Source organism: Lolium rigidum, chromosome 3, assembly GCF_022539505.1.
Source record: "Lolium rigidum isolate FL_2022 chromosome 3, APGP_CSIRO_Lrig_0.1, whole genome shotgun sequence".
Taxonomy (NCBI): Eukaryota; Viridiplantae; Streptophyta; class Magnoliopsida; order Poales; family Poaceae; genus Lolium; species Lolium rigidum.
Window position 1 is genome coordinate 91,083,553 of NC_061510.1, and position 11,050 is coordinate 91,094,602.

Sequence of the window (11,050 nt, forward strand, 5' to 3'; positions counted from 1 at the left end):
GTTGATTGGGTTTCGTTTTTTCTTTTTCAAACCAAAGCCCAGGTAAAGCCCATCCAAACAAGATGCCGTAGCTCAACCGGGTCGGTAAGGGCTCGGGCCGATTCAGGGGCAAACCGAGTAGACCCGGAAATATTATCGAACAACACGGGCGTGTCTACTTGACAACACTCGACTACTCGAGAGGCGGCCGAGCAGAGCAGACGCCATGGATCGCGAGTGGGGCTCCAAGCCCGGCAGCGGCGGCGCCGCCACCGCCCAGAATGAGGCCATCGACCGGCGGGAGCGCCTCCGCCGCCTCGCCATGGAGACCATCGACCTCGCCAAGGACCCCTACTTCATGCGCAACCATCTCGGCAGGTACCCCTCCCCACCCAAAACCCTAGATTCTCCGTGCTCTCGATTCGCGTCGCCCGGCCTGCTGATTCCGCTTTTTTTTTCCTCTGTGTGAAGCTACGAGTGCAAACTCTGCCTGACGCTGCACAACAACGAGGGGAACTACCTGGCGCACACGCAGGGGAAGCGGCACCAGACCAACCTCGCCAAGCGCGCCGCCCGCGAGGCCAAGGACGCGCCCGCGCAGCCCCAGCCGAACAAGCGCAAGGTCGGGCCCCGCAAGTCTGGTGCGTGAGCTTTTAGCCCCCTCTGTTTTTGCCCGGCTAGATTTAAGGTTCTCCTTGCAATGGTTCCACTATCTTGGGCCTGCTTATTCTCGTTCTGCAGGTGCTTGAACTATGTTTATGAAATTTGGTTACCGACCGTTATTGTACTAGGTTTGTTCGGGGTACTTGTAGAGCGAACCATATCCACATATAACCTTGTGTCTGTTCCTTTTGATATGGCCGATTTTGACGTTCTAAGTGACACAATGCTTATATCAGTGGATTACTGGTGAAGATTTTGGTGGTATTTGAAGTTCCATCTTGATGTGAATTCATCACGTTCTTGGGATATTCATTAGCGCGAACACGATGGTTGTGGATTGTGTGCAGGATGGGTGTGTATAATTGTGAATCCGGAGAGTGTCAAACTTTGCACTGCCATTTATCAATCTTGTACCATGCTTTGGTGTTTTCTGAAAAAAATAGGCATGAGAATAAGAGGCCGATTTTAGTGGTTAACAGAATGTGAACATTAGCTTTTCAATAGCATGATATTCATTCTTCGCCTGCTATTTAGGTGTGTCTTTAGATACTAGTTTTATACCCTTAGGGAACAAGAGAATCTACTTTCTGTATTGCAGTAACCATTGATTAGTATTTGAACACTGAACATGTCCTGATGATGTATTCTTTTAAAACATGGTGTCCACTATTAGGTGCAGTATTGATGTATTGATAAGGCAATAGTGAAAAGTAAATAGCCAGTTTAATAATCAAAGATCCCTAGCAGAAGGGGCCTGAAATGTTTTCTAAGTTCAGTATTGGGTTGGTCGGATTGTCTCCAAATCCAGATAAAAGGCCTTGTAAAATCACTATGGACTATTCAAACAGCAGTTCTATGCTCTTTGGTGTTACTGTACTAACAGGGATTTGGGGCATAAGCATGGATCCTGTGGTACAGCAATTTCCCAAAAGTCGTTTTGACAAGACTGACAAATCTATAGGAAGTTAGGCTTAATTTTTGTTCTACCAATTCCTTAAATGTTAAAACATCAAGGGTGTTGTTCTCGTGCAAGCTATTAAGGCCCTTATATTCTTTCCATTGTGGTATTACAGTTATGCTATCCTATTATCTGCACATAATTATGTTTTCTTGCTAGCTATCTTCACAAGTCATATGACTCATAACTATGTTTCCTTGCTGTGCAGTTAAGATTGGCAGACCTGGGTATACAGTAACTAAACAGTATGATCCTGACACGAAGCAACACTCATTTCTTTTCGAGGTTAGTATTCATCGTCTTTGTATTTATCTTTTGCTTGAAGTCAGTCAATTCAGTATCTTGTACTCCCTCCGGCCCATAAAAGATGTCTTAACTTTGTCTAGTTTTTTTTTTTTTTTTTGAAACGGAGGCAAAAGCTTTGCCTCATCTATTAATTAAGAAGAACTTGCTCAGTTTTTAGGAGAAAACCGAGCGAAAACCTACAACAATATGGCCAAGCCCATACCAACAGCACACCCACAAGAGAAAAAGCAATAAAAGGATGCAACCTCTAAACCAACTAGAACCGACACCCAAGAGCACAACGTCTGGTCATGACAACCAAAAAATAGTCCAACAACTAATCAAACGACCCTCTTCCTTCTTATGCTCCTGATAGATACTTTCCTGAGAGGCTTCTCCACCCTCCTGATCAATTCCTCTGAGGCCTTTCCCGCCAAGACGCAGTCAATGTCCTTGCCATATCCAGGGCTAGCCGCCTCCAAACTAGCGAGCAAGCCGCAAAGCTCTTTTGCAAAAAGAGCCTCAGAACTAGGCGCCAACACTGCTCCACAGTCCAAAGAGGCGAGGGACTGGCAAGGATCCAACTGTGGTGGCGGGGGTGTCGTGGCCACCTCCAAGGTCTCAAAAGAGCATAACGCCAACGGAAGCACTATACATCCAAGGTCTCAAAAGAACTTTGTCTAAATTTGGATGTATCTAGACACTATACATCCAAATTTAGACAAAGTTAAGACATGTTTCATGGGAAACGGAGGGAGTACATGATTATAGTGAAATCCACGTCTAATAAGTTCACTTTACCATCTTCCCATATGTAGAGACATTTTTTGTACATTTTTTCATTTCATGTTATGACATGTAGGTATCTGAATTACATACGCCAAGGATCTTATAGTGATACCAGTTAAGTTAGATTCATTTCCATATTTAAGTTAATGTGTGTTCCTTGTTCAGTTTCACCTACATCACATGGGAAAACTAATTTTACAATTGTATCTAGAAATTTATCTTTTGATAAATTAGCCTTATTTGAATTGATACTGCATTCAGAATAGTAACCCATAGCCAAGTAATCAGCCAGTTTACCCACAGATTGTTGGGCCTAAAAATATGTCCCTTATTAATTCTTCTCGTATGAACATTTGATAAGTCTGTACACTGGAGTAGTAAACTGATAAATTTTTATATTTTGTTCAGATTGAGTACCAAGAAATCGAAGATAATAGCAAGCCAAGGCACCGTTTCATGGCGTCATATGAACAGGTGAGAAAACTGATCCGCGAGCATGATCAACCTGATATATGTTGCTTTACTGTTGTACTCTCCCATGTGCTAACATACCACTATTGTTGTATAGAAAATCCAATCTTGGGACAAGAATTTTCAATATCTACTTTTCGCGGCAGATCCCTACGAAACCATTGGATTTAAGGTGCATCTCTTCCAAATTTTTGCTGCCAAGGCATCAGATGTATTGGCAAATGAATGTGTACTGATAAATGTTCATTTTTTGCAGATACCAAGCACAGAGATTGACAAATCAACAGACAAGTTTTTCTCATATTGGGATCCAGACAAGAAGTCGTACGTTGTGAGTTTCTCTATACATGTTTTGCCGTTTTGTTTAGCTGCCTTTATAAGCACTATTGGTTTCACAACCTTTGATTTGTTTCTGGAAACAGATGCAACTATACTTCAAGCCAAGACCACCGGAGGCTAACAGACAACCAGCTGCTCCTGGCACTGTTCCAAATGGGACAGAAGGCCCTCCTGGTGCTCCTCCAAGGCCACCATCCCATCCACAGGTTCCACCACCACCTCCACCGCATGCACCTATGGGGATGCCCCATAGGATCCCGCCACCACCAATGAACGGCTTTCAACCTCCACCACCTCCACCTCCGATTGCAAATGGTCCTCCGCGATCAATACCACCTCCACCTCCTTCTGGTGGTGCAATGGCTAACTTCACTCCTGGGGCGCCTCCGTCACGCCCTCCGATGCAAGGCTTTCCTGGGCCTCAGCAGTAGGTGATCAGAGTGGCAACCACAATCAGGCTACAAATTTTGAACACTTGCTTTATCTGAACCGGCTTGTTGCCATATGCGCCTACATTGTTTTCTGAGACTTTATTGTACTGTAAGCTGTTACATTGTTCTGTTTTCAAGCAAAACATTCAATCTATGTGTTGTTACTTGTCAGTGCTTCTCTATGGAAATTTGTCTTTTACGCATTATCATGTATTCCTGTTGGATAGTGCGGAACTTCAGACCCCTGGACAAAGCCAAATGTTGTTCGAATTAATACTGAATAGGTTCGGAAGATTTAATGAGCTTCATGCTCCAACCTGCTTGTGAAGCAATTTGCCGTAACATGCTCTTGCTGCACAACATAATTTGTTTCTTCAATCCATGAGTTTCCTCAGAATATGTTGCCATTATCTTGAACCCATAAACTGAACCGTTCATGTCCTTCCGTTCCAAATTAGTTGGCAGGGTTTGCATGTCGTTGCTGGAAACACTTCCTGTAACCTCGTACAAACTTGACATGAAATTTCTAACAGAAAGTACCTTACAGGAGAAAGATTGTAAAGAATGTCCGTTACATGAGCCTAGTTGCACGACAACTTGACTGAAACTGGTCAAAAGCATGCTGCTGGAGGCACAATTATTTGGACTGGATCTTGTTATGTGCATACAGAAGCTAAAACTGGTGATTGCACAGTTACAGATTGTGTCAAATGAAAGATAAACGCTGTAACAACACAAACAATCGACAAGCAATGAGCTCGCTTAAGAGGATTGGGAACAAGGATCAAATGATACACTCGATGAAGAAAACATTTCAGGACAAACAAAAGGCGGAGACATTATATTCATTCAATCAGAATGGCAAATCAGACATGTACTAGAAACACCAGATCCATTCATTCATCCATCCATCCATATGCAACAAATTCCATCACTACTACATGCCATCGCTCCCAAACAACTCACGCACAGAACCGAAACCCTAACGACCCTAAGCACACGCCGACAGATAGACACCCCGACGGGTCCCCCCTCAGGCTTCAGCCCCCGAAGCCGTAGAGGGTGCGTCCCTGGCGCTTGAGCGCGTAGACGACGTCCATGGCGGTGACGGTCTTGCGGCGGGCGTGCTCGGTGTAGGTGACGGCGTCGCGGATGACGTTCTCGAGGAAGATCTTGAGCACGCCGCGGGTCTCCTCGTAGATGAGGCCGGAGATGCGCTTGACGCCGCCACGGCGCGCCAGGCGGCGGATCGCCGGCTTGGTGATGCCCTGGATGTTGTCGCGGAGCACCTTGCGGTGGCGCTTGGCGCCGCCCTTGCCGAGCCCCTTGCCTCCCTTGCCGCGGCCCGACATTGCTGGCTGCTGAGGATGGGAGGAGGTCGGAGAAGAAGGGATTGGGGATTGGGGAAATTTTGGTGTGGTAGGACTGCGGGGTGGGCGAGGTATTTTATACGGGTGGGCGAGCGCGGTGGTGGAAATGGAGGCGCGTCTTCGTCCGTTGGATTGAGATGGACGGGTTGGATTCCGGGACGGGGGAAGGAGGCGGAGCGATCCGCGTGATTTGAGACGAGTGACGTGATTGGTTGGCAGGGGGAGAGGCCGGATCGGTGACGTGGACAAGAGATTTTTTTGAGGGTGTGGAGGGAGAAGTTGGGTTACTTTTGAGGAGTGGGCTCGTGTTCGGCTGGGTTGGATATGTTGGGCAGTAGGATATTGTGGGCTTTATCATGAAGTTCTCAGTTTTATCTAAAAAAAAAGTTCTCAATTTACATCGGTGAAGTTAGCTGGGTTTTGGAACTGAAGCATTCCTCGAATTATTTGATGTAGCATCCGCTGATTTAGTAGTTCTACTGAAACTGCGACATTTATTATGGATCAGAGGGAGAAACTATCAATCCATACTAACGCTAACTATGATGGTCTTCCCTAAAAAAACATTAATCAAATTCTCTTTTTATTTTAACATCTTTCTTTGAGTTCTTAGGGCATGTATAACGTCTTCCCTTAGCCCTCAACATCATCTAGAGCAGGCAATAGTTATAACATGTACAATGCATTATCTTTTATTATTATTATCCTTTACAGTTAATGATAATTAATTAATTTTGGTAGAAAATCATGTTGCTAAGGGAAGACATGTCATACAATGGTGAAACTGGTCTTCTCTTATTTTCTAAGAGATCACCCTTAGCTATGGGAAGACAACCTTCTTTTTCTCTTTTCTCTCTTCTCCAACTCAACAAAAATCTTACGTGGCAGCTCTAAGGGAAGGCTGACATCACCCCATTGTACGTGCCCTTATGTTCCATTCTTTGATAATGCAGGTTGCACAAACAAGGAAGACAGGACAAGGGCAAAGGAGGCCATTATGTGCCAAATATATTCAGACCATTGTGCCAATCTGCCTGGTAAATCTCTGAAGCTTGTTCAGTTCATTACACTAGTTCCGACCTCCAAGAGGTAGCAACAAAAACCCCTTGAAAGTGAAAATTTCTAATCTTCTAACAGAGTGTCACAACATTCATTTAACACTTCATCCTCCGATGCTGGAGCTCTTGCAAGGATTAGAGCAGCTGAAGGGTGCCGGTAGCTCAGCACAAAACCTTCCTGCCAACGGTCAGTTCTGCTTTTCATGATCGACTTGGCACAAAGTAGGGGTAGCATGATAACTAGAGCTGACTCCCCCGGATGTTGGCCTGGAGAATTAATCACAAGCAATGAGATAATTTGATACTGTGGCATAAATTGTCGATGATGGCAGAGATGCATGGATTCAAAAGAACGTGTACTTACAGTCCAACAAATACTTTAAACGCGTCGTATGTTGCCCATTGCGCTCCAGTAAGAGTGCCAACCATAATAATTCGGAGCGGAAGGCCACGGGTGAAAAGACCCCACAACCCAAGGGTTGTTATAGCCTGGAAGTGCAAGTCACTGGTCATAACCAGCACGATAAATAATAGTAATACTATACATGAATAATATCTGACAGTCAGATGGTGTAAGATGTAGAGTTGGGCTTACATCTGCCACAGTTGCTCCCTTTGCATTGTTGAGGAAAGACACCAGGTTGTCTGCAGGATGAGAGACAGCAGCACACAAGACTCCAGCGATGTACCCCCCTGCAAAACTCACTGCTAGTTGGAGTGGCTTACTGCATTCGTCTTTTGGTTTTGGGACAGCATGCTTGTACACCATCTCAACAATGGTCTCAAAGCAAGCAAATTTCATCATAGTGTCTGCAAGGTAATGGAGAAAGTAATCAGAGTGCGCACCTTAACATAAAGAGTATAATATGGCTGCACAAACTGTTGCACAACCATGTTAAACAATCAAGTACTACATCCATAAGCACGGTACTGAACCAATTATTTTTCTATCTTTTGTCATTTGCCAATTGCCGTCATGTTTTTCATATCTTTTCATGGATAGCAATTGGCCAAAAACTAGCAAACAAATTTACATAACACACAAATAATTGATATATTTGCACATGGCTTTAAGTTCCGACAATAATGCAATAAAACCCATGTTTTCTCGAACCCTTGTAGAAGTCCACCCTTCAAGGCTTCAACCCTGTATTTTTAGACTATCTGAATTCTGAAATGTAGGCCTGAACTAAAAACCGTTCACTTTACAATCTCAGGTGATTTCAGAAGTTTCTTCAGCCGGCTTGAACACCACGTGTTTGCCACGTCTATGTCACTGCCACGTCATCAAATGAATCAGCTCACGATGACTGGACAGGAAAGGTCAGGGTTAAAACCACATTGAGCTCTCACTACTCCACAAGTCCACATGCCAATTACCCATCTGTTCACTCAACTGATTCGTTTAATGAAGTGTTGAACGCTTTGTATTCACGTCAACTGAAATCACTTGTGAAATACTCCAAGGTTGCAGGAGGGTTTTGATAGCTCATGATTGCAATTCAGGGTTCAGGGTTGAAAAGTGAACTTTTGCTAGAGCATAGGGTTCAAATGTAGACCCTTATTTTCCCAATAATAATGAAGTGTCATGTTAACTATATATGGTCTGGATTACACTACAAGGAGGAATCAAGTACTCCCTCCGTCCCATGGAAGTTATCTGAGATTTGTCAAAATTTTGATGTATCAGACAACCTTCATGGGACTGAGGGAGTACATGAATCATAAAAACTTGGGTTGCCTCATGGTAGTCATGATAATTAATTCTACTTCAAAATTGTGTATAACAGTAGTATTTAACATATTCCATAAAAGGAAGCAAATAAAACCAACTAGGCTTTTTATGGTGGAGCATGGGCTGCAAACTAGGTCTAAATTACAGATGTTAGGTAGTGGCAGACTTTATATAGTGTTGATCTATAGAAAATGAGCACCGGCATTTGGCTAGCTCAGTTTTGTGGGCGTTCTGAAACTATTTCCACCCTATAGCAGTCTCAAATATTCTCCGCACACAATACCATAGGCTCTAAAATTGTTTGAGACTGAAAATAGCTCATAGAAGATTCTGGTATCAAATGTTCAACACTGCTACTATAGTTTTGCCCATTAGTATGTACTACTATACTTAACCCTTAGCATACACACATACAATGGGAAAAGATAGATGGTTATCAGTTTGACTCACAAGGAATCTGGCGGCCCCAGAGAGGAAGTATTCCCTTGTAAAGCCTGAAATTACCACATGGCGTTAAAGAGTGTTGTGAAGTACCTTGAATGGAACTAATTTTAACACAGTAAGCAATACAAGAATTGCAGTATCTATACCCAAAGGCACCTTCGGACTGGACAAGCTTGGGAAGCCCATCGGTCAGGCATCGAGCAAACCCAGGCTGTGTCTGGATCCGAACCTTGACGGCCTCCATGGGGCAGAGAGCTATATCTGCAATCACCTCGGCCGACGCGGATGCGGCAAGGTAGATGACGGTTTTCAACCTGTCAGCATTCTCGGGGCCAGCCATGTCCGAGTAGCACTTCTTGAAGTACTCGTAGAACCCAAACTTGCAGGCTCCCTGACTACTGTACCCAACCAGCGTGGCCATCCAGCCTTTGAAGAACCCACCAAGACCTTGCTCTTGGAGCAGCACACCGAAGCCGGATGAGATGTCCCTGTACTTGTTAGGGTCAACCTGGAATTGAGGAAAGCAATTCCATTGGATATTTGTGGTGAGGAAGAAATGATTGGGACACAGCAACAAAGGGAGCATCTGTCAGAGACCTGCATATTGCACTTGACGAGGTCGAGCGGCGTGACGGCGAGGTGGGTGAGGCCGGTGCTGAGGACCCCGCCGAGGGCGCAGGTGGCGTAGAAGAGCGGCGTGTGCAGCTCCACCGCCGGCGCCATCTCCGCCTTCCTCCCCTCCATCTTCTTGATTTCCTTCGCCCTCTGGTCGCGGACGGCGATCTCCCACCTCTTGCCGAGCTGCTCCACGTTGGCGGCGAGCGAGGCCAGGAGGCGGTCGAGCGGCAGCGTGGCCGTGGGGCAGCCGGCCTTGTCGCGGCTCGTCATGCGGGGCTGGGAGCTGGGGGCGAGTGCACGGGAGGTCGTCGCGGGCGGGGACGAGCATGGTAGGGGGAGCAGCGGGGAGGGGGGCTCGGGCGAAGGCCGCGGCTCCAGGGCTTCGCGAGCTGAGCTGAGCTGGGAATCCCTGAGCCCTCTTCCGCCGCACCGGCGGCTGGCGAACGCGCGAAGCGGCGTGCGGACCGTGTGCTGCGCGCGGCGGCGGCGGCTGCTGCTTTTTTTCTTCTTCGTGGGGACGCCGACGCGAGATTTGGGTGCGGATTGGGTGGAACAGTGACGCCGCGCGCAGCGAGCGGGGCGGAGGGACCCCACCGCCGCTCAAAGGAGATGATCGGACACGCGATGGGTTTGCGATCGACGGGGAGAATATGCCGCGGTATACTATGTGCGTGCAGGTGCAACCGGCATGACTCATGAGCCGTGTGATCTTGCGGGTTCGATTTCGACAAATTTAACTCTTTTTGGAAGTCCAAAAGTAGCCTCTCTATTGATTGATTCCATTCCTTCCTTCCATTCCACTATCATGTTGAAAATCCTACAGATGCACGTCTAGGCAGACTTGTCGACGGGCAGCCCTCCCCCAACCCCCTCCTCTCCCGACCCCCTCCCCCAACCCTAACCGCCACCGCCGGTAGCGTCGCCGGGGCAAAGACCCACGGTGCGTGGCGGCGGCGGGGGCCTTTCCTCGCCGTCGTGGGGGACGGCGGACGGGCTCTCCCCTCCTCGACGCATACGGCGGTGGCCTGGCGCGGATGGTGATGGGCGGCGGCGGCTCTTGCGCTGCGGTCCCCCCTCCCCTCCCGTAGGCTTCCACCCGCAGCATATCGGCAGGGGTTGGTGGTGGGCGGCGGCCAGGCCCTCGGTCTGCGCCATGCCCTCCCCCCCCCCCCCGCCTCTCGTCGGTGCGTGGAGACGATCTCGGGCTTCTTTCGCGACACGAGGGCGCCCGGGGCAGCAGCCTTGGGTTTGACGGAGGAGGTGGCCCTCTTCTTCGCCGGAGAGGGTCGGCCTGCGGTTGGTGGTGGTGGATCTTTTGATCTATCACCGCGATTCGGCGGCGAGATGGAGGTGCATGGAAGCCGGCGATGGTGTCACCGGTGGAGGGTTGGTTTCGCCGACTCGGGATGGTCACCGACGCGTGGGGTCCGACCCGAATAAAGGCGGCGCTCCTAGGGCCTCTCTTGCGTGAAGAGGAGGACCTACCGGAGGCCCGGACTCGTGATCCGGCCGGGGGGTTGAGTTCCGGAAGGCTCCGCCGGCGAATGTAACAGTGCTTTGCCTGGAGTTTGCTGGATCGGATGTATTCGGTCGTGCGCACCCATGTTTTTATTCCGACCGATTGGTTCTGGAGGGAGCAGCGCGAAGCTCTTTTTCTATGTTGACATCAAGTGACTATGGATCCATGATGAAAGTCGGAAGAAGATAATTTCATGAAGGCCGGAGGGGGGACTAGCTAAGGGAGGTTCAAGTCTCCGCGCTGTTGAGGGACTTGCTTGGTGTTCCGGGCTTCACAGACAGCCGGTATGAAAGTGGGGGCGACAACACAGGTGAAGTGCGAGTCCTACCTTTCAGGGTGAAAACCCAAGGTCCGGCCTTAATTGGTTGTGCCCGGCAATGATCGACATAGG

At 47.8% G+C, this 11,050-nt stretch overlaps 3 protein-coding genes across 3 annotated transcripts; 1 reads left to right on the forward strand and 2 right to left on the reverse strand.

The window, feature by feature from the left end:
• The first annotated feature begins 202 nt into the window (after window positions 1-202).
• LOC124697501 (splicing factor 3A subunit 2-like) lies at window positions 203-4,027 on the forward strand. The gene is made up of 7 exons (XM_047230085.1): window positions 203-357; window positions 451-620; window positions 1,809-1,885; window positions 3,083-3,148; window positions 3,243-3,317; window positions 3,402-3,476; window positions 3,568-4,027. The coding sequence occupies exons 1-7, from the start codon at window positions 206-208 to the stop codon at window positions 3,913-3,915; spliced, it is 963 nt and encodes a 320-aa protein (XP_047086041.1). The 5' UTR covers window positions 203-205; the 3' UTR covers window positions 3,916-4,027.
• A 765-nt stretch (window positions 4,028-4,792) lies between these two features.
• LOC124701930 (histone H4) lies at window positions 4,793-5,311 on the reverse strand. The gene has a single exon (XM_047234029.1). The coding sequence runs from the start codon at window positions 5,265-5,267 to the stop codon at window positions 4,956-4,958; it is 312 nt and encodes a 103-aa protein (XP_047089985.1). The 5' UTR covers window positions 5,268-5,311; the 3' UTR covers window positions 4,793-4,955.
• Window positions 5,312-6,497: 1,186 nt separating this feature from the next.
• On the reverse strand, window positions 6,498-9,427 carry LOC124701928 (mitochondrial phosphate carrier protein 3, mitochondrial-like). The gene is made up of 6 exons (XM_047234028.1): window positions 9,120-9,427; window positions 8,669-9,030; window positions 8,529-8,572; window positions 6,939-7,153; window positions 6,708-6,832; window positions 6,498-6,610 (listed from the first exon to the last, which is right to left on the reverse strand). The coding sequence occupies exons 1-6, from the start codon at window positions 9,408-9,410 to the stop codon at window positions 6,532-6,534; spliced, it is 1,116 nt and encodes a 371-aa protein (XP_047089984.1). The 5' UTR covers window positions 9,411-9,427; the 3' UTR covers window positions 6,498-6,531.
• Window positions 9,428-11,050: the final 1,623 nt, after the last annotated feature.

Coding starts and splice junctions, on each gene's coding strand:
- LOC124697501 (XM_047230085.1), top strand. CDS start 206: ATGGATCGCGAGTGGGGCTCCAAGCCCGGCAGCGGCGGCGCCGCCACC. Junction 1,886..3,082: donor AACACTCATTTCTTTTCGAG/GTTAGTATTCAT, acceptor TATTTTGTTCAG/ATTGAGTACCAAGAAATCGA. Junction 3,477..3,567: donor CAGACAAGAAGTCGTACGTT/GTGAGTTTCTCT, acceptor TTCTGGAAACAG/ATGCAACTATACTTCAAGCC.
- LOC124701930 (XM_047234029.1), bottom strand. CDS start 5,267: ATGTCGGGCCGCGGCAAGGGAGGCAAGGGGCTCGGCAAGGGCGGCGCC.
- LOC124701928 (XM_047234028.1), bottom strand. CDS start 9,410: ATGACGAGCCGCGACAAGGCCGGCTGCCCCACGGCCACGCTGCCGCTC. Junction 9,031..9,119: donor TCGTCAAGTGCAATATGCAG/GTCTCTGACAGA, acceptor CCTCAATTCCAG/GTTGACCCTAACAAGTACAG. Junction 6,833..6,938: donor AGGGAGCAACTGTGGCAGAT/GTAAGCCCAACT, acceptor TTGCACTTCCAG/GCTATAACAACCCTTGGGTT.